This window comes from Arvicanthis niloticus, chromosome 4 (genome assembly GCF_011762505.2).
Source record: "Arvicanthis niloticus isolate mArvNil1 chromosome 4, mArvNil1.pat.X, whole genome shotgun sequence".
Lineage (NCBI taxonomy): Eukaryota > Metazoa > Chordata > Mammalia > Rodentia > Muridae > Arvicanthis > Arvicanthis niloticus.
Window position 1 is genome coordinate 114451575 of NC_047661.1, and position 21888 is coordinate 114473462.

At 39.0% G+C, this 21888-nt stretch overlaps 1 protein-coding gene across 3 annotated transcripts; it reads left to right on the top strand.

Annotated features, from left to right (window-relative positions):
• The first annotated feature begins 7268 nt into the window (after positions 1 to 7268).
• On the top strand, positions 7269 to 21888 carry Trmt10a (tRNA methyltransferase 10A). Of its 3 annotated transcripts, none has more exons than XM_034501334.2 (8): positions 7269 to 7426; positions 11072 to 11267; positions 12065 to 12224; positions 13208 to 13279; positions 14214 to 14288; positions 15959 to 16108; positions 18218 to 18323; positions 20037 to 21888. In XM_034501334.2, the coding sequence occupies exons 2-8, from the start codon at positions 11083 to 11085 to the stop codon at positions 20291 to 20293; spliced, it is 1005 nt and encodes a 334-aa protein (XP_034357225.1). In that variant the 5' UTR covers positions 7269 to 7426; positions 11072 to 11082; the 3' UTR covers positions 20294 to 21888. The 3 variants fall into 3 exon arrangements, with proteins under 3 accessions (XP_034357225.1, XP_076789405.1, XP_034357227.1); XM_076933290.1 differs by lacking the exon at positions 7269 to 7426 and adding an exon at positions 7687 to 7972; XM_034501336.2 differs by lacking the exon at positions 7269 to 7426 and adding an exon at positions 10117 to 10250.

The window sequence follows — 21888 nt, forward strand, 5'->3', positions numbered from 1 at the left end:
GACAAATATTGCTAAAGATTTACTTTGTTAAAATAAAGAAATATTAGATTATTAACTTTAATGAAAGTAAAATTGAGACTTAAGCATAACACATTTGGAACTAAGATAAAATGTAGTCATTTTTTTTTCAAAACAAAATTCAGTAAACATACATAAATACAGATACACATATTTATCAATAATCAGAAAAACATTGTGCGTCACTAAGAGAATTCTAACAGTGTGTCTGGTCACTAAGAACTGGCTTGTCAGACTGAAGAGAACACAACCACTGAAGTGATTTCAATCATTTGAGTATAAAGAAAATAAAATTTTAATTATGATAAAATAATAGAATAATTTTATTGCACTTCTTAAAATGGAAGTTTCAAGCCTAAAATACAATATGGAATAGAAGTAAAAATTTTAAAGGTATACATAACATAACTCAATCATGTTTCTATTCAAACTATTTATAGAAATAAACATGAGTTAATTTACAACAGAATCAGAAACCAATAGTTTTGAGTAACCACTAAAATAAAAAAGGTACAAAATATTTAAGATTGGTCAAGAGATGGAGGGTAGAGGGTGAGTAAAAGACAGTATTTTTAGACTGTATTTGAAGAATTTCCCAAACTTATGGAGAGCACTGTGTTAACTTTTCAGCTGTCATAACAAGTTACTAGCTTAGAGCAATAGAACTCTGTCCTCCAGTCCTGGAAGTCAGAAACTCCACCAGAGTTCACTGGACTGAAATCAGAATGGTGGCAGGTGTGCCGACTTCTGGAGACTTGAGGGGAGATTCGTTTTCTTGCAGCTTCCAGCTTTCAGGAGTTGCCTGTATTCTGTCTCAAGGCCCACTTTCTACACCTTCACAATCAGCATGAGTGAGCTGAGTTCTTCAGCTTTAGATCACTCCAAATGCCTCTTCTGTCTGCTTCTTCCACTGTGTGAACACAGTTGATTATGTTAGGCCTACATGGATAACCCAGCGCAATAATTTTACTTGGGGCTTATCGGATTAGTGACCTAAATTAATCTACACTATTAACATGGATGTTCACTAGGAATTAGAATACAAGCATCTTTGGAGAGCTATTTTTCTTCCTATTACAGATACAGCCATCAAACAGATTTAAGGGGCTCTGCAAAATGCAAACTTCACGTAGAATAACGAGAGAGGGAGAGAGGGGGAGAATAATGAGAGAGAAGGAGAGAGGAGAAGTTTGAGAGAGGGGGAAGGAAAGGGAGGTGGAGAGAAAGAGACACTGAGAGAGACATTGAGAGAGGGAGGGAAAGAGAGGGAGAGAGAGAAAGGGAGAGAGACTGATACAAGGGAAAGAGAGAGAAAAAAGTCTCAAAAACAACATAAACTGCAGGCTGACTAACAATAGAAAGGGGTGTCCTGTGAAGAGCCAGATAAGAAGACAGGTCACCTTAAAGGAAACATCAGACAACTGTATAATTATTAACACCACTAAGGAAAATCAGGCCTTAGACAGCGTATCTCAACCTATGGGTCTTGCACATCCAATGTTTACCTTACAATTCATAGCAGAAGCAAAATTACAGTCATGAAGTATCAATGAAAATAACTTTATGATTGGGAGTCACCACGACAGGAGGAACTGTATTCAGTGTTCACAGCATTAGGAAGGTTGAGAATCAGTGCTGTAAAATGATGTTTTTAATGTGCAGAGTAAATAATATTAATTTGTAAGCTGATACTTGTCAACCATTATCAACATAGTATTCTATAATATGTGAATGTTTTCATCCCAAAACAGAAGTAAAGATGTTTCCAGGAAATAAATACAACTAAAAGATCCTTCTAAAGATATCTTTAATAATCTATTTCACAAAAGATGTGGTGACCCCTGCCTTTAATCCCTGCTGTCTGCAGGCAGAGGCAGGAGATTCTTTTTGAGTTAGAGGTCAGCTTTGGCTACCTAGCAAGTTCTAGGCCAGCCAAGGCTATGTATTGAGAGATCCTGTCTCAAAAGACAACGAAATCTACTCCAGCAGGAAAACAGTGACCCTAACCCAGAGTTACAAACTGAGGTGAAGAACAAAGAAGTGGTGTTTGAGGAGACACGCTCTTTAAATGTTAATATTTTATGTAATTGAACTGATGTTAAGGTATACAAAAAACATAAACTATGTCACATCATTTTTTGGTGTCGCAAAAATTTAGATGTTTATTCAATGGCAAGAATTAGCTCAATAAATTAGCGTAGATCAATTCAACATGAAGCAATTAAAATACTATGCAAATGTGTGTATTCATAGATCTCCTGTAGTTTAGAAATAGACCTACTAAGTAGCAGCTGCAGATACTTTGAGATAATTTCTTGTTTAAATGTAGACATAGATGTGAGCAAAAAAGCATTAAGAGAAAATTCACCAAAACTTGTAATTATTACTGATTATTATAATAATTTATATTTTCCTTTTTATATCTTACTTATATCTTCTTATAGTCTATATACTCTATTCTATTATTTTAAAAAAAACTTGGCTTATATTCACAAAGTAAAATTATAATAATATAAAGATTTTTCATATAGCCTTTATCCAATTATACCCATAGCTAACATTTTATATCCATGTGGTAGGTTCAATATTAATAAACACATTTATAAGTTATTAACTAGAAACCATGGTTATTCAGATTCCATTTGTTGTTTTAGATATTTATTTCATGTGTATATGTCTGCACCTGAGTATATTTATATGTACCTTATGCGCAGCAGCCTTCAGAGCAAGCTGGAATTACAGAAGGCTGTGAGGTACCATGTGGGTCCTGGGAATCAAAACTGGGTCTTCTGCAAGAGCAGAAAGCCCTCTTCACTGCTGAGCCATCTCTCCGAGGCCCTCGACTACATGTGTTTTTAATTAGTCCTTTCACCCGTTCCAGTACCCTAGCCAGGGTACATTACATTTCATTGCCATCTCCCTTTGGGTTCTTTTTTGGCCGTGCAGCTATATAGAGGAATCCTGCTTGGTATTTCGTACAGTGTTCTTCTGTTGGAAGAACTCTGGAAAATCACCCTCAGTTATCCCAGTAGAAGACCCCAGAGCTCAGGGTTTACTTTCATCAAAACGCTTGAGAAGATCAATGTGATTTGTCAGTGTGTGGTTACTATGAGTCCTTGGCTAACTGGTGTTGTCAGAGTTCTCCACGTAAAGTTATTCTTACTTTTCACTCCCATTTTTTCTTCTTTTTACCCTAGATTCTTGGAAGAAAAAAGAGCCTCGTTTCTCCCTAACTGTGAAGTAGTGATAAAAATTAACAGGGCTTCTTCGGCTTCTCTCTTCTCTTGTCCATTTACTTAACTCCTTGCATCAGAACTCACAGATACCTTATACATTGGAGCATCACCCAATACTACTTTATTTAATCTTTCTATAATTGTTTTGTTTTGTTTATGCCATGGTGCTTTTGAGGAGGTCAGAGGGCAACTTTCAGGAGTCAAGTACTTTCCGTCTACCTTAAGGGTCCTGGATATTGAACTTAGGCCCTCAGACTTGGCAGCAAGCACTCTTTATGCATTAAGCTACCTTGCTGGCTAAGCATTATCTGTACTTTTAAGAGGAGGATAAAACCACTTTTCTATTTTCAAGACTACAAATGCCTTTTCTGTCACTATCACAAAATAGCATCTGGGTACCAGTGTCGCAACCTTCATGCCTGCCCTTCCTTCTTACATCTGGACTTCTTCCCCAGCTTTTTGTTTACTCATAAGTGTTACTCTGCGCCCCCCCCCGCACCCCCCCCCCCCCCCTACCACTCTCAACTTGCTAAAGACGACTCAGATTTAACAATCATAACCAGACTGACTTGGAACTTCTAGTGCCTGCACAACGCTCACAATCGCACTTACTACTGTAGAGTGAAAAATTATAAAGGCCATTTTATGAAATATGTGTAGATTTTTTCGCCTTACAGAACTCGGAACTGAAAATAAGATTTCAGGCCTTCACATTCCAGGTGAAGGACACTTGCTGGATTACATTCCCCAAGCCTCGCCCAAGGCAGGAAGGCATTCCTGACTACAGATAAAGATGCTATCATTTGGGCTAGATTCTCTGAAATGTTCCACTGTTCTTGGTTACCCCTCCCTTGGTCTTCCCAGTGCTATGTTCAAAATTTATAAAACAACCAATCATGTGTAAGCACGCGAAAATGCAACCATTCATGTGTAAGCGCGCGAAAATGCCTTCCTCCCCCCACCCCATGCTATAAAAGACCCTTTAACCCACCACTCGGGGCCAAAAACCCTGCTCTTGGAGCTAAAGAGCTTGTAGTTTTTGACCACCGGCTCCTCCCCTGATAAACCTCTGCTGATTGCATCCAGGTATGGTTTCTTGTGATTTTTGGGTGGTCGAGATCCAGAGGCTTGAGGAAGGGTCTCCCGAGTATGGGGGTCTTCACTACCATGTGCTGTGTCCTAGAGCTCTGTTCTGTCCGGAGACTTCGGCCTACTCTACAGTCTGCAGTCCAGCCTAACGAACTGGCTGCCAGCTCTCTGACACTGGTACACAGATACGATTTGTTCAGGGTGCCCAATATTTATGCGTGATTAAGTTGCATAAACCTTATTGTTTTCTATAAATGTTATTGCATACATTTAAGGCATGCAGCATGACACTGTGAGCTACACATGACGAGGAGAAAGCCTGCTATGGGGAAGCAAGTTAACAAGTCCATCACTCACAGTTAGCCTACTACTGTGGTTTCCTTTGTGATGAAATCAACTAAAACCTACTTCATTAGTATGAAAATAATATACAGTTCTCAGGTTATTCATTTACTCCCTGGACGTGTTTCTTATACATGTTACTTTTGTTCACATCTTCCTCAACCTCCCCTGTGCTTCCTCTTTCTGGTACCTGCAGCTTTATCCCCTATTTAGGTGTATTTGAATATTATTTTTCACACATGAGTGCAAACCCAAACCCTTCTAGCTTATTTCGTAGCACAACTTCTCCCAAGCCCATCCACACTTAGGCAAGTGACAAGATTCTCTCTCTTTTTTTTTTTTTCAGGGCTGTCAGTTCATTATATATTTAATGGTTTCTTAGTTCATTCATTTGCTGGCACTCCCTATCTTGGTGATGGGGAGTGCTTATGTGGGACACAGCAATGAAAATATCTCTGAAGCAGTGACATTATTTTCCCAGATTTGTGTATGTAGTTCTAGTTTCAACGTCTCTAGAATCCCATATATTATTTTCTAGAATGGCTCTTCAGTTTTTTAAAAAGCAAAGCAGTGTCAATACCAACACACCAGATTTCATACAAATTAAATTTCTGACTGCTCTTTCAAAACTTAAGGTCTGTTATCAGGTGGCCAGATTGCCACTTGGAGCTTGTACTCTGATTAAAAAGGGAACACCCTCTCAGGCTTCCCTGTAGATAACTTCTCTACTTTGCTATATTCCTGATCCTGCAAATATTATCAACTTGTAACCCATGGAAACCTCTTATATTGGTTAAAAGTACAAACATGAACTATTGATTTTAAAGTCTGTTTCTATTTAGATGCCTGCAGATTCCCCAGACTCCATATATATTCAAATCCAAACTTGCTATATGTTTACTTAAAATCCAGTTTCCTTCTAGTATTCTCTAAATTATTCAATTAATAGAATGGTACTTCTACCACTGTTCAAGTTAGAAACACCTTTAGAGCTGCTATTCTTTCTTACACTACCCATTGCTCTTCAGTCACGATGTAAAACCTTCATGTTTTGCTCTTTGCTTTCACTGTCCCCAGCTTTTCAATTCTTTTTATTTAAAAACTGTTTACTTTCCAAGATGGAGCAAAATTACAAAATCTCTGAAACTACAAGCTCAAGAAACATTCATTTCTTCCTTTATACAGCAGGCATCTTAAGTATGTAATCACCTCTGGACCCCCTATTTCTTTGGCAGAGATAATCATTTAGTCATTGTATAAAATCCTAAGTCAAACACAAAGAACTGCCAAATGTGCTAAATAAGCATGAGTTTTATAAATCAATGACTTCCTCACATCACATGACTTTAAACTTTTTATATGCTTCTGTCTTGGGCTAAACTGCAGTTTTTACTGGTAACTTTTTTTTTTTTTTTCATACTCTGGATTGATTCTGCAACCATGAGATCAAATAACCAAGTCAAATTTGGTGACATCATTAAAATGAGGATTTTCTCATAACTTAAAAACTCTTTTAAATATCGAGGATGCCAGGCATTACCTCTAAAAACGTACCATTATTTATAAGACAGATCCCACAGGGGCAATGGAACAGCTGCTGGTAGATTCGGCGCACCACTATGCCAGCCTGAATTTCATGACCTACATGTGAAGGGCTCCATATCCAATTACTAATCCTCCTGCAGCTACTCTCTGCCCTGATATGGAGGCAGCTGAAAAAAGATGCCCTACTAACAGATCATAAATGGATCCACATTTTACTGCCAATGTTCAGTTAACAGAAATCTCTTGGATTTGAGAGATCCACACCAGAATCCTGGATCACATATTTTTCCAAATAAAAACAGAGTTTAAGAAAGTCTTTTCCCCCCACTAAATTCAGACATGTTTCAGTTCATTTAAGAGCCTGTAACATGTTCAAAGGTCAAGCAACAACAACAACAAGAATCTAATTATGCGTCTTCATTTGAAAATAGTTATTAACTTCAAATTCTATAAGTCATCAATCAGAAATGCCAAATTAAAACAACAAAAAGACCAGCCTAACCAACTGTTTTAGTTTTTTTTCCCCCTCGGTTGACTTGATCTATATTTAGCAAAAAGATTATATAAGGTCAAGTATTTACAAACGATGAAATATGACTAGTGTTTTGCAAAATAGCATAGGAAAACCTCAAAGAATGGATTGTAAAGTATATGTTTTACTAAGGACATAAACTTTAAAATTTCCGACTTCAATGAATTTTTATTAAAATTTCAGTTTAAAATATTTTCATTTATTAAAGACCACGTGATATTGGTAACTTGTTCCTACATAAATTAGAAATAAATTGGGCAATGCTAGATCATTCTCTTAACACAGAAAAAATAAGAACATTTCATCTGTTTCGCATTTCAATTTCTTTAAGTGGGGCTAGATTCGCCTCAAGACCCGAGCTTACACATGAATAAAATGCCCGTGAGTTGAAACACAAAGGATGACTGGGAAAAACACCTCGCGGTAGCCACTAACCAGTCCCACAAAACCCAGGTCCCGCCCCCCCCCCCCCCCGGCCCCTCCTCTTTCTCTAGTTTGGAGTTAGCGCAGTCCGATGACGTAAGCCGTAAGTGCCGTAGCCAGGCGTGCAACCACCGCCTCTGGGAGTTGAAGTTTCTGAAGGAGGACCATCGCGTGGAGCCGAGAGCACTTCAGAAAGGCTTTCTGACCGCACCCCGACGTTCCCCGTAGGCCCCGCGGCTTGGTAAATATGGCACTGCGGCTGTCGCGCCACAGCACTTTGGTATTCTTTCGGATGCCAAAGGAGCGTGAACTACCATATCCTCCGCTGCAATCAGGGCTTCCGGAATAGAGGGCAAGGGCCTCGGAAGTAGTTGCGGGTTCGCAGAGGAAATGGCGTCAGGTGGCGCGGTTTCCCCGCCCCTCGCCCGCTCACGTGCCGCCTTCCAGCGTCATGATTGGTGAGCTGTGGTTCGTCCGCGGGCGCAGGCCCGCTGGGGGCGTGCACGGCCCGTCTGTGTCTGCGCGTGCGCAGCTGTCCTGTGTCTCCGCGTGGTCGTTCCCGGTTGTCACGTCTGGTGTTCCGGGTTTCTGTTGTTCGTGGGAGTCCTGCCGGAAGTGTGGCAGAAAGGGCAATGTGGAGTCTAAGGGTGGCTTGTCGCAGTGCTGCGTTGTGCTTAGAGGGCAGGCGAGGCGTTTTCCCTGCCTTTCCTCTTGTCTCTTCCTTGGGTCAGGCGGTCGGATGTAGGGAGGCGAGGGGCGGTTGCTGCAGATGCGGCCCAGCCTCGTGGTGAGCTGAGGATGAGTTTAAGATCGTTATTGGTTAAGAACCAGTAACGTGTTACTGGTTGTCGCTGAAATATTTTGTGTTTAAAATGTGGCTGTGTGTCCGGAGGTATAAAATTATTCACTTAAAAAACAAAAGCTCTCCTGAGATTCCCACCCAAGCCAGAACTCCGACCAAAGGGACTTTTAACAGCTGAACAAAGGGCTATTGCTACTGCGGTACTGACCAACGCGTTAAAAAACAAATAATAATAAAATAATATAAAGATACCCTGAAGCAGGCACGTATTGATTTTAGCAATCACCGAAAAGAACGCTTAAAAACTACGAGGGCTGTTTTATTTTAGCCGGTTTGCTAACTGCCCCGTTTTTGTCGAGTTTTGTCTTTAGCATCAGGTGACGTATGCTCTCCCCACACCAAATAGTCTTTGTCAGTATTATTCAGTTTTGAGTCTTGTAATCCCATCTGTTAACCTATATCCATGAATTAACCATCCAGCTTTTTGTTTTTTTAAAGATACGCTAAAGTAAAGTCTCACACTTAGCGTTCTGTCTGTAATGTTCTTAAATACTTGTTAAACTTGGATTAGTGAATGAAAATGTGCCGTGGGCATCACTGCTGGGCGGGAAGGAGCCCCAGACTCGCTGCCATAGAGATTTATGACTCAAACTAAAACCTAGTGTGTTCAAAAGTGCCATGTTTTACATAATTGCATCAAATTCATACACTGTATTACGTAGTAGACAGTCGGAGCGGAAGCTATCTTGGTAAAGTCTAGCCAAAATAAGACAGCCAGCTAGTATTTCATGTGTTGTTCAATACGTATAGCTTATTTAATTAAAGGTTAAGAAACTCACCCAGCACAGTGTTTCAAGAATTGATAAAACACATTTATGTTAGGACTAGTTCATGATAGGCTGCTCAAAAATGTTACTATTTTGTGATAGGTCAAGTTAAATTTAACTGGAGACTTTTTAGATGTGAAAGACAAAGGCTCCCCCTGGTGTAAGAGCTGTAAAACAGGGCTTTTGTAATTCTTTACAGTATAGCTAGCTCAACACTTCAGAATTTTGAACAACATAGAGAACTACTGAAAAATTGCCACAGATAAACAGAAATATGTTCTCTTGGAAATTTGTTTCATAAAATGATTTCCTGTCAATTTCAATTCTGCTTTTAAGTTTGCATGCTCAATGAGAATTGTTTGTTTGTTTGTTTTACACTATCCATGGCTTTGGGTATATACATTTTTGAGTTTTATTTAATGCCTTTAGAGCCATCTGTCAACAGTGTCCAGTCAGCACTATCCCTTCAGAATTACCCCTACTCTCAAGGTTTTAAGTTACTGGGAGGTGTTGGTGTTGGAGCTGGGTTTGAGTCAGAATGCCACAATTTCATTCATCTCTTTGAGATGCCTTGTTTCATAGGAATTACTAGAGACAAGAAGAGTTAGTAACTTTGATTTTACTTTCTTCATTTTCTTTTAAAAATCGTTTGAAATACCATATCTGCTCACTTATTTATCCTGTCAGTTTGAAATACGAGTCAACTAAGTCTCAAGTAATGTGACTGCACTTTGAAAGAGTGAGAAGCAGAGTAAAACTGCTGTTTAAGTTCTGCAGAAGTTATTCTCAGTATTACATCGTGAAGAGTAACTGGTGTTTTGGTTGTTTGTTTGTTTGGCTTAGATTAACTAGTTAGCTCTGTAAGAAAGAAGAATCTCAGAATGTTTCTTAAGGCCATACTCCATTTAGTAAATTATGCTTAGTCTGAGGTAGGGACAAATAGGCAAACACTTGTAAGCTTTGTTATTAGTAATGTATTAAAGAGAAACGACATTTCAGTATAGTTAGCCTCCCCTCAGTCAGCAAGCTGAGTTCTAGCTGTTATGGATAAAGATGTGTGTGGTTGGATTTAAATGAAGATTTATTTTGGTCAGCACTAAGAATTTTGCAGACTGATTACAGAATCAATTTTTATATTGTTTTTAGCCATAACTAAAGTGCTTACAGATAGATATACAGTGACATTTATTAGAGAGAACTTGTCTATATCATTCAAGTTAGAAAATACAGATATCTATGAACAGAAGTGGAAGATGTGTATTTATATGTGCTTTAATAAATAATAGTATTTGCATTGAGTCTCAGATTTAAAATATAACAATTACTTCTCATCAATAAGTAATTTTGGAAATACCATTTTTACTGGCTATTTAGTATGAATAAACAACCTATATTATAGAAGAACCATAGTTTGTTTAATCTTTGCTGACACTCAAGTAAGTTCTGACTTTTCATATTTAAAAATGTTAGAATGAATAAATTATGATGCAAATTTTAATGTATGTTTCTGACTTGCTTATAGTAATTTATTGTAAGAAGATACATTGCTGGGTCAGAAAGTGTCTGCAGTAGTTTAAATTCTTTGTTGTTGTGATAAAACACTCCAACCAAAAGCAAGTTAGAGGAAGGGTGTCTCTGGCTTATGTTTCTAGATCACAGTTCATCACTGAGGAAAGTCAGGGCATGATCTAAAGCAGAAACCATGGAGTCTGCATGTCAGCTTACTCCATTGCTCATACTTAGTTAGCTTTCTTAAATGGCCCAGGACCACCAGCCTAGGGGTGGCACTACCCACATTAATAAACAATCAAGACAGTTCTTCACAGACATGGCCACAGATCTTCTGGGCAGTGTCTGTGTTGTTACCTCTCCCCCCATCCACAATTGAGCCTTCCTCACATAACTCTGAGCTTGGGCTATGTCACCTTGACAGCTAAAGCTAACTAGGACACTGTCGGTTCATTTACAACTTTCAAAACATACTGCATTCTGGAAAAAAACATATGAAAAAACATATGAAGGTTGTGAATATTATATGTAAACCCTCTATTTCTATAGTCCTTCCAGTACTGTTAGTGAATGGTATTTAATTCATGTCAAATGATAGTTAAAGATCTTTGCCAGTAAACAGAATTTATATGAATTTGTATTGTTATCGGTGATAGAGGTTAACATCTGGTGGTCTCTATTGGCCAAAGTTATTTTACTTTGTAAGTTATTGATTCATGTAAAAAATTTTGCTTTTCAAATTTTTCAGAGACAGCGAATATGTCATCTGAAATGCTGCCATCATCCATTGAGCCTCCTAAGGTGGAAATAAAGCCAGGCGCGAGTGACGGTGAGGAGGAGAGACAGAAGCCGAGAGCGGATGCAGGGCCTGAGCCAATATCTAAACGACAGCTGAAGAAGCTGATGAAACAGAAACAATGGGAAGAGCAGCGGGAACAGCGCAAGTGCGTACCTCAGAGCATGCGCCGCCGTTTTGCTGAGAAAAGGGGTATTGGGTCTTGTTAAAAGCTGACTACCTTGAAACGGAAGTCATGAAAAAATAAAGTTATGCATGTGATTAGCTAACGCTGAGTTGCAATTAAAAGCACGTGTGTTTTGAATTGTTACTTCTTTTTTTGCAATACTTAGACTCTGTCCCCTTTCCCACGTAAGACTGCCTGAATAACCGCAGACCTGCTAGGATGGCTCAGACAAGGGCGCTGGTATCCGTGTCCAAGTCTGCACAAAGCAACAGCGCGGGAAGGTCAACTTTGGCCTGACATGATGTGGCTAATAGAGGGTTTCATGAAAGCATTTCTGTTTTAGCCATTGTCTAACACCAAAACTTGTAAGACACTAAAAAATCTTGGACTTTTATTTTTGTTCTTTTAGTAAATTTAGTGAAATTTTCCTTTTAGTATTCCTTATGATACTGAACTAGAGAATCATTTAGGGGATGAATTGTGAATAAATTCTTTATAAATCATGTTTCTCTTAGTCCTATATGATGTCAGTAATGAAACTATTGAATAATGCAGTTAATCATTAAAGAAAGCTCTATATTAACTTTGCAAAGTTCTTTTCTTCATATGTGAAGTTATTGTATGGAGTAAATGAAGTTATTAAGGTCTGACCCTTTTCTCTCACAGAAGAAATATGTCACACAACCATGACAACTTTAAAATGTAATTTTTTGTTTAATTAGAAGTTTTGTGAATGTCTCAGTATACAAATAACAAAAAAATGTTGTTTGCTATTTTAGGGAAAAACGAAAAGAAAAACGCAAGAGAAAGAAATTAGAACGACGTCAGCTGGAGTCCAACTCAGATGGAAATGACAGGAAACGCATTCGAAGACAAGTTGCTCGTAGCAGCCTCCGCCTGATCATCGACTGCAGCTTTGATGACTTGATGGTGTTAAAGGTATCATGAGGTCCCTGTGTGTGAACTAGGTTAAGTCGCTTTTACTTTCTTATGTAGTATTACAGATAGTGTTTATATACTAGACTACATCGTAAGTTCGTCAGACTCTCTTACTCCTAAATTAAGTGCTTTGATATGTACAGCATATTTATGTATATGTTTATATATGCATAGACAGACATTTACCCTATAATTAGATAATAAAACTCAGAAACCACATTATGGAATTGCATGATGGCACATGTCTGTAATCCTACCATTAAGAAGACTGAGTCAGAAGGATCTCAGAGTTTTAGGCTAAGCTAGGATATAGCACATTTGAAGCAAGCCTGGACTACTTAGTGAGATCCTATCTCAAAAAAATAAATAAATAAATAAATAAAATCTGTAGCATGGCTGGAGAGATGGATCTCAGTTAAAAGCACTTTTTGGTCTTTCAGAGGACCCAGGTTTGGTTTCCAGTAGTGACATAGTGTAGTAACTGACGACTATCTGTAACTCCGGTTTCAGGGCCTCTGACCCCCTTTTTCTGGCCTCTACAGGATGGTGTACATACATATATCCAGATGTGGCCGCATCCATCCATCCATACACACACACACACACACACACACACACACACACACACACACACACAGAGTTTGTTTTAAATCAGGTATTTTACCAGTGCTGCTAAAGTAAAGTGTGGAAATAGAATAATTTTACAAAAACGTTTTTTGTTGTTGTCTGTTAAACCAGCATCACTAGCATTTCAAATGGATAAAAACTTGAAAAGGACAGGTGAATTAAGAGCATTGTCTTTACAGGTAGTAATTTTGTCAGTGTTCAGGAAAATCAAATGAAAATTATCACAGTGGCGTTACTTTTTAAAAGAAAGATTTTTGCCTGTCTGGCCATTTCTTCTACTTTCTCTGTTCCTGTAATACTATAGAAGACCTTGGATGATTTTGATAACTCTCTTTTTAAATTGTGCTATTTTATAGGATATTAAGAAACTTCATAAACAGATTCAACGATGTTATGCAGAAAACCGCCGAGCATCTCATCCAGTGCAGGTGTGTGTGAAGGAGGCTCTGCTTCCTTTCCTTCCTCCCATGACAGGAAGCTTGCATCGCTCCAGTTGCTCTTCCCTGACACTCAAGGCTCCTGTGTCATGCTTGTTTGATGACTTTTCCTACAGGACTATGTTGGACATGACTGTCGTTCCCAGACTCGTCCTCACCAGTCTCATAGCACTGTGTAGTGTTGGGTGTCTCTGTTTAGGATACGTGCATATCTTCACAGCAGTTTCTCAGCTTTGATTCTTTCCAGTTGTGGGAAGTGGGGAGCGAGGGAAGTAGGCTGTCACGGCCTGTTTTCCCCGCAGGGCCTCTTAGATGTGTTCTGTTTACATTTCGTTTTGAGCTACAGACTGTTGTGAGAAGGGTTTATTAACTTAGAGAGCAAGTGTGGACACTAGCTTACTGCTGCTGTGACATGAAGAACCAGGAACTCCCGTGGATGTTAGTCAAGTGGACGCAACATGGGACTGGGCTTTTATATAATTTTATACCCTACAATAGTGACACTCTTTGCATCTTTCTTTTTATTCCTACCGAGGCCCTCAGCATCCTTGATAGAGCTATAAAGGAATTGTCAGGGAAGGCTCAGCAGCGGCAAAAATAACAATGATAGTTAAACACCTTTCCCAGGGAGGTGGATGAGAGCGTGGTGAAAACCAGGGAGTCTGTAGAATGCTCATCAGTGGCAGGCAGATTATAACTACTCAGCTGAGGTGGGGTGGAGGTGCAGGCGGCATGAGCCGGTCGGTTGAGGAGACCCCACTTAACAGGGCTCTTTCTCAGCTGAATCAGGCGCTCAGAGTTGATCACAGTTCTTTTTTTCTAGCTCAGTGAGAACTACTTGTGTTTTTCTGGTGATGAGGGGATAAAGCAGTAAACTTCACTGACTGGATTTCTCCTTTTTCTCTGCCTACCAATTGCTCATCAGTTTTACTTGACAAGTCATGGAGGCCAGCTGAAGAAGAACATGGATGAGAATGACCAAGGCTGGGTCAACTGGAAGGTAGGAGGCAGTCCGCGAACTTGTAAGCTCCCAAAGGCCTTGTGTTTGAGCTGTGGTGTGCTGCAAAAGTCTGCGTATCATTATACCATGTCTAAAGTTACAGGGGTGGAAGCTAAAGAAGAGACTGGTGTATCTGCTCATTTGTATTTCCTCCCATGAATCTTGTCTGCCATCTTAAGCCACTTCTTTAGAAAAGAAGCATCTAAAAGCCTTGATAAGATTTTTTTGCTTCAAATTCACTCTAAAATTGAAACTTTCTCTACATTTTGTTTCTTCTAAATCCATACTGTCCATTCTGTGACCAATAGCCAAACGTGGTTGTACATTCCTGAAATGTGAGAATCTGGATTGTGAGTTGGCATGGGCTGTAAATGTAAGATATGCTGACTTAGAAGGGTGGGGACATAACATGGGCATATTATGGTAAAATAAGACTGAAGGTCGTTTATCTATTTTTTACTTTTTAGTGCAGCTTCTAGCAGATTGAAAAGTATCCTTATAATTTCCCTGTTCTAGGTATATGTAAAGATGGCTTGGCTCAGTACAGATGCAGCCAGCTTGGCTCAGGACTCTTGTGCTCAGTGGACTGCTGTGTTATGCCTGTACATGTTGTTCACTGTTTGTTTTCAGATCCCACAGTGCCCTGCTTTCCCCACTAGTACCTACTAATCTAATAGCTGCACATATTAAGAGCCCATATGTAGACATTTGCAAGAAAAGTATCCTTAACAAGTACCCTTTAGATTAAAGTATCCTTTAATCTAAAGTATTTTTTAGATTCATGTCTCTTTCTAAGAAATAATATGTTAGACAAACGTACTTTATAGTTTGTGTCTTTCTAAGCTTATTTATGTCCTTGGTTTTCTAGAGAAATACAGACTCACTGACTTCTAACTACTCCGATCCTTCTTGAAGCTGTTATTAAGTATAAGAGTCAGATTTATAGCATATTCTTTCTGAGAAAAGTAATTGTATTCATCAGTAGCATACAGTCTTAAGTGTCTGCTTCATTTGATTTTCTTTAAGATTATTGTATAACAGTCAGAGTCTGGAGACATATCATTCTGGCAGTTAATGTGACTGGAAAAGTCTTACAGCTCTTACTTAGTCTTGTGTCTCTGAACTGACAGTTTGGCAAAGAAGCCTTCAGATGTGTCTCCTTGTGGAAACAGACACATTCTATTAATTAATTTGACACAGTTTCCTTTTGATGAGTCATATGGGAGACATAATTCAAAAAGGCATTTCTTACCTGGAAAACAATATGATCAAGAAGGCAGGAAAATGCATTTTTATTTTTATTTTTGGAGTAGAGGTAAGTGAGAAAGGTAGGCTGATGCCGTATTAAGGAAAGAGCCCCTAAGTTGAGTTGGAGTTGAGCCTGCAGGAAAGGCTGGAGATGAGCTTTTAGAGACTCGGCTTGGCATCAGTGTGCTGGATTAGATTAGGAACTGAGGCCCCAGCCAAGGGAATAACATTGGTAGACTATTTCAAGGACTGAGATATGAGGGAAGGAGTTGGTTATGGGGTTTACATGCTACTCTAACAGTAGCCTCTCAAGCTTGATATCAGGTGGTTTTGGACAGGTTTATTTTGAGAAAAGAGGATATCAGTTCAGCCAGCTTTCAGTGTCCTACTAATGATACACTCGCTCTCCTTTGTTGTTGAAGGATATTCACATCAAATCAGAGCACTATAGTGAACTCATAAAAAAAGAAGACCTGGTCTATCTGACGTCGGACTCACCTAATGTACTGAAGGACTTAGATGAGTCCAAGGCCTATGTGATTGGAGGCCTAGTGGACCACAACCATCACAAGGTACTGTGCTTTGCTCCTCCCTAAGACCTGACAAAATCCTAATAGTGATTGTCTTTCTTGAGCACCTACTACTGTCGTGGTGACCTAAGCTAAGCAAAGGGGTCACTTTAACTTACTTGACCCTCTTGCAGCTCAGGGAGGTTGCTTCAGTGATTGTCTACATTTCATAGCTGCAGGATCTGAAGAACAAAGAGATTACGCCTAAAGTCCACCATGGCAGGTGGCAAAGTGAATTATTAGAAATGACCAGATAGTTGTAGAGTCTGCATGTGTAAGCTGTGCTGTATTGCTGGAAGCTCTGATATTAACAAATTCCTAAGCCATTGAAGTTTATACTAATTTTTAAAATAGTTAATTTTTATGGTATGAGTGTTTTGCCTGCATGTATGTCTGCTCTATGTGTTTGTCTGATGCCCTTGACAGTCAGGAAATACTGTCAGATCCTCTGGAACTGGAGTTAGAGATAGTTGTGAGCCATCATGTGGGTGCTGGGAACTGAACCTGGGTCCTCTGGAAGAGTGCTGTGCTAGCTACTGATTCATCTCTCCAGCACTATACTAGTTTTTAAATATCTGTTTTCTCACCTATTTTTCTCTTCTCGCCTCATGTTTTTATATAGATAAAAAGTTATTTTCTAAAGAGAATATTGCTATGTACTTTGCAACATGCTCAATTCATCTCAATTTTCTAAAGGAAAGGTATTCTTTGTAAGTGAAGAAATATTGTCAGCACAGTATATGAAGTAATCATACACTTCAGCAGCAGTGTGCAAGGAGAATGTCTCCCACGTCACACATGATCACATCTGCCTGTCCGGTGGTGACTGCATGCATGGCTGTGGAGCTCCTAGGTGTAATATGGCTGAAAAACTGGATTTTTTTTTTTAATTGTAATTTTGAAGTTGTCAGATGTGGCTAGGCATTAGGTGAGCAACTCGAGAATATCCCAGGGGCCTCATCAGAATAGTCATCAGGCTTTCTGTTGTCAGTGGGGAATTCTAATTTATAATATATGCAAACATTCTCTGCTCAGTTGTGTCTGTTTCTCTAATAAAGCATTTTTATTCCAAAAATCCCCTGGCTCCTCTAATTTTTTGCCCCTACATAGGCTAAGTACTTGTTGAGAAATTCAGCTTACACTTCCTGGACAGTCTTTTTGTTTGGGATAGGCACAGATTTTAAGCATCTTAAGTTTGAGAAAATATAACATCCTTATCTAAGAGTTAGTTGGTAGAAGGGAAAAATAAAATGTAAGAAAAAATGAAATACTCTTCACTCAGGGTTTTATTTCATTGACATATTTATATCTTTGTGTATAATTGAGATTGAATTTCCTTTAAAATTTTTTGTAGCAGAATTTTAGCAGAGCCATTGTATCTGGCATGAATTTTGAGTAATGGCACCTGGGCTTTGAAGTAACCTTTGGTAAATAGTAAGTGATTTTGTGGGGTTGTTCATTTGAAGGATTCTTAGAGCCTGCCTTTTTACAGAACAGTCTGAAAGACTTACCTGGCAAACCAGGAAGTCTCCTATGGCTGAGAATTGCTTAGGTAATGGTTCCTTCAGACAACCCCTAGATGGTATAAGAGGTTCTGGTATTTGGAAATTGACTTGCTAACTGTGCCTTTTATGTTAAGTAAAAAGCACTCTGCTAAGCTGTAGCGTTCAGTCCTTGAGAGGCTGATCCCCATGCTGCTGAGGACCCTGAACTCATCCTGTAGTGGTGTCTCTCTCTTCCGACAATTATCCAGCATAACCTAGAACACCAACATATTTTACTCTCAAAGAAAGAATGATGCTGCTTCTCTCTCTCGAGTTCAGATGGAGTGTTTCATTGAGAGAAATGGGATAGGGGACTGGCAAGGGAATAAGCAGAGAGGAAAATCCTCCAGGGTTTCCTTGTTGTGCCACTGAGAAGCTTCCTACTGGCTGGGAACATCTTTTCTTCACCTCACAAAATGAGTTGGTTAAACAAAGGCTGTAAATGCTTCTCCTGTCAGGACTTAAAACACAAGCCATTCTGATGTTTTCTGCACTGAAGTCCTTTCTGAAAAAGAACTCCATTTTCCTAGACTGCACAACACCTGAATCCCAGTGTCTTTATTTTCAGGGACTCACATTTAAACAAGCATCCAGTTACGGAATTGAACACGCACAGCTTCCTCTTGCAGATTTTGTGAAGATGAATAGTCGAAAAGTCCTGGCGGTTAACCATGGTAAGCTGCTGAGGTACCCTAAAGTGGACCTAAGTGAACACTGAAAGAGACAGTACATTTCAGATTTGGACAAATAGAAAGAAGGCATGTGTTCATCAGAAGTAAAAGGGAGTACTTTAGACATTTTTGAAAATTGACAAAGTATAAACACAACTAGCTGTAAACTATTACTCACAGGATCTTGTACTTGCTATTAGCTTTTGGATGTATTTCCTCCCAGTTCTTTTTCTGTGTCTATGGTCTCTGCCAGCTTTACTGACCTGAGGTTCTCATCTTTCACTTCGTTTGAGTTTCTGTGGGATTGATTTTTAGTGATTATGTGATATTCCATCCTCTAACTAGATAGTCATTTAATCATTCTCCCATTGTTGGATATTTTTAATTTGTTTTATAATATAAAAATAGAAATTTAAGTATATATATATTTTTACTATGTGATGCCCCAAGTTAACCTATAATCCATACCTGCCTAAGAACCAGATAACATCATGAAATGCTGGGACTTGTAGTTCTTGGAAAGTAACAAAGAATCATGGGAATGGACAGTGGCCTATAAGTTTGTCCTTATAAAGCCCTTCAACATTTGCAGCTGTGAAATTCCAGGGAATGGTCCTGACCAAAGCCCATCTCTTGGTCAGTATTTAATATGTAATAAAGCTTGCTTTAAATTTGGCCCCTAATGGTAGAATTTTTTTTCCTCTGGTGAATCTCAAGATTAACGGCTATCATGAATAACATTGTGGTACACTTATATATAATTCATTGCCTCAAGGATTTATTTAAATTATAATAAAAAAATTTTTTTGAGACAGGGTTTTGCTATGTAGACCAGACTTCTCTTGAACGCTGAGAAGTCCACCTACCTCTGCCTCCCTCCTAAATGTTGGGATTAAAGACACACACCACCAAGCCATTGAGCTTTATTTATTTATTTATTTATTTATTTATTTATTTATTTGAGATTCATTTGTTTTTAGGTTTTGTGTATGAGTGTTCTGCCTACATGTATGTAGGTACACCTAGTGGAGGCCAGAAGAGGAAATTCTATCCCTGGAGCTGGAGTTACAGGAATTATAAGCAGCCAGTTCTCCTACCCACTGAGCCATCTCTTTAGCACCTCTAATTAAGGAACAGTTTTAGTCAGTACACAATAATTTATGTAACCCTAAATACTTTTTATATAGCAGGCTATATGGAGTTAGAAAAATGAAATTAATTATTCAAGGAACAAATTTCCTCTAAAACCTTTGGTAACTAGTAGAAATTCCTTTTCTTCAAAATAACCTGGAAAGCCCTTGAGTAGTGTGGTGAACCTAGGAACGGCATTGTTTTCCTTTCTACTTCTATGAAAGCAAGAGCAGAAAGCAGGCAAAAGCTCCTCACAGTGGCTCTTTGTAGTGAAGATAGAAGAAACAGAGCTGGATGCTGATTAACCGTGTGTGTTAGTGCGTAAGAGATGAAGAATATGATGGAGCCCCTCTCTTGATTATAACACACACCTGATGCTAGTAAGTTTCTGGGGCTTAAGAACTGACTGAGGAAAATCTGGAAAGGACAAAAGGGCTGGAGAGCCATGGGCAGTTTGTCCTTGATAGGGAAGAGGAGAAAGAGGTAAGTAATTGGGACAAGTGAGCACTCAGCTCACAGTACCTGCCAGTGTGCAGCATCGTGGTGACCTTGACTAAGGAGCATCTGCATTTGTCCTCGTTGCAGTGTTTGAAATTATCCTGGAGTTCTTGGAAACAAGAGACTGGCAAGAGGCATTTTTTACAATCTTGCCCCAACGGAAGGGAGCTATTCCTGCACACACAGCCTGCGAAAGCTCTCCTCAGGACCACCAGTCCCTGCCAGAAGGATGGGACAGTGCCAGCGAGGGAGAGCATTGCAGGGATGATCCTGACTCACCACAGAAAGAGGAGCAGGACCAGCAAAGCAGCCCAGTTTCTGCAGTGAGCCCTGCCCCACAGTAACCTTCCCTTCTCCTCTTGCTCAAGAGAAACTACACAGTGCGGTGCTTCACAGCATGCTCAGACTACGAGAAAATTTTCTTTTGTGGAATTTTAAATCTTTTAAAAGAGTTAAATGATAATGAAAAACCCTTTGAGCAGTAAGAAAGGTTTATTTGGTTTGGGGTAAGAAGACTTAAAGGTATGATTTCAAAATTGCTTTAAGCTTCAAATCAGTCATGGAGGATGTTATATGCAGGTCTGCCTCCGTTCATCACTCACTATTCACTGGAGCGTATCCTCAGGGCGTGCCTTCTGACCTTTGAGCTTGGCTCATTCGTGTTCCTACCTGTGTCTTTTTGGTCTGATGTCTATTTGTGGGAGCAGATATTCATACTGTCCTGTGAGTCTCTAGAATGCTGAACTTGGGAAGCTATGCTTTTTTCTGTGGCTTCGGTGTTCAACTTTCTCTAAGAAATACATTAATTCTAGGAGACTATCAGTTGTTTGCTGGGCTCAACAATTCAGTTTTTTGGACAACGAAGTCTATTCCTGTGCCTCTCTTAGGATATCTTATGTTTCTGAAATAGTCACAAGAATAATCTTTAATCCTGTAATGACAATAATTTATTCAATTACACAAGTAAGTTTTGCTGGCTAGATTATTTTATAAGTTTATTTTTGAAGGATCAATTTGTCTTTATTTACCTCAGTTTAAAACAAAAAAAAAAGTTATCCTTTCCCTTTATTTTCCATATATATAACATATTTCCTTAATGTTAGCTTTTAATGTGAATATTATACATTTGCCTCCTACTATAATATTCCAACTAATGTAAATGTCTTTCTGTAAATAACAGGCATGTAGGAAAATGTGCATGTAATAGTGTTTACATCTGTCCATATCACATTTAGCTTTCATGCCTTAATCACATTGACAGGACTAATATGTATTGTTTGTGGAATGGTTGTGTTGAATTCACTAGTTTGAATTCATTAAATGGGAATTGAACAGTGGTTTAGAAACTGATGGAGACAGAGCAGAGGGATGCTGTTGGCTTCTGCACAGTATTTGCAGATCACGTGATCCTTACACACGTGCCATGCAACTCCAGGAGCTCTCACTGAACTGTGTTAAGTCAGTTTCTGGTCTTTTCTCTTTATTATATAGTGCATGTGCTCATTAGATTTGGTATTGACGTTCACTGCCTATTTTTGTTGCTTTATTCTTAGTTACCAATTGTAGCTAGCTCTTTCAAAGTTTATAAATGAAGTATATAAACAGTCATATTATAGTTCTAAATGAATAAAGTTCATGTTGTTACTGTACTTTTTGAAGATTCAGATTTTGTGAGATGTCCCCCATGTGCCGGTGTGTTTGGACACTTGGTCTCCAGCTGATGGTACTGTTATGGAGGTTGTGGGACCTTTCGAAGGGGAAGCTTTGCTGGAGGAAGCATGTCACTTAACTTAGGTTGAACTTTTCAGTCCTGTTTCTTGTGCTGTCAAATGTGATCACTGCTTCCTGATCTGATGATCCTGCTGCCAGGCCTTCCCTGCCAGGATGACTATATACCTCCTATAGAGCTCTAAACCAAAATAAACTCTTCCTTCCTTAC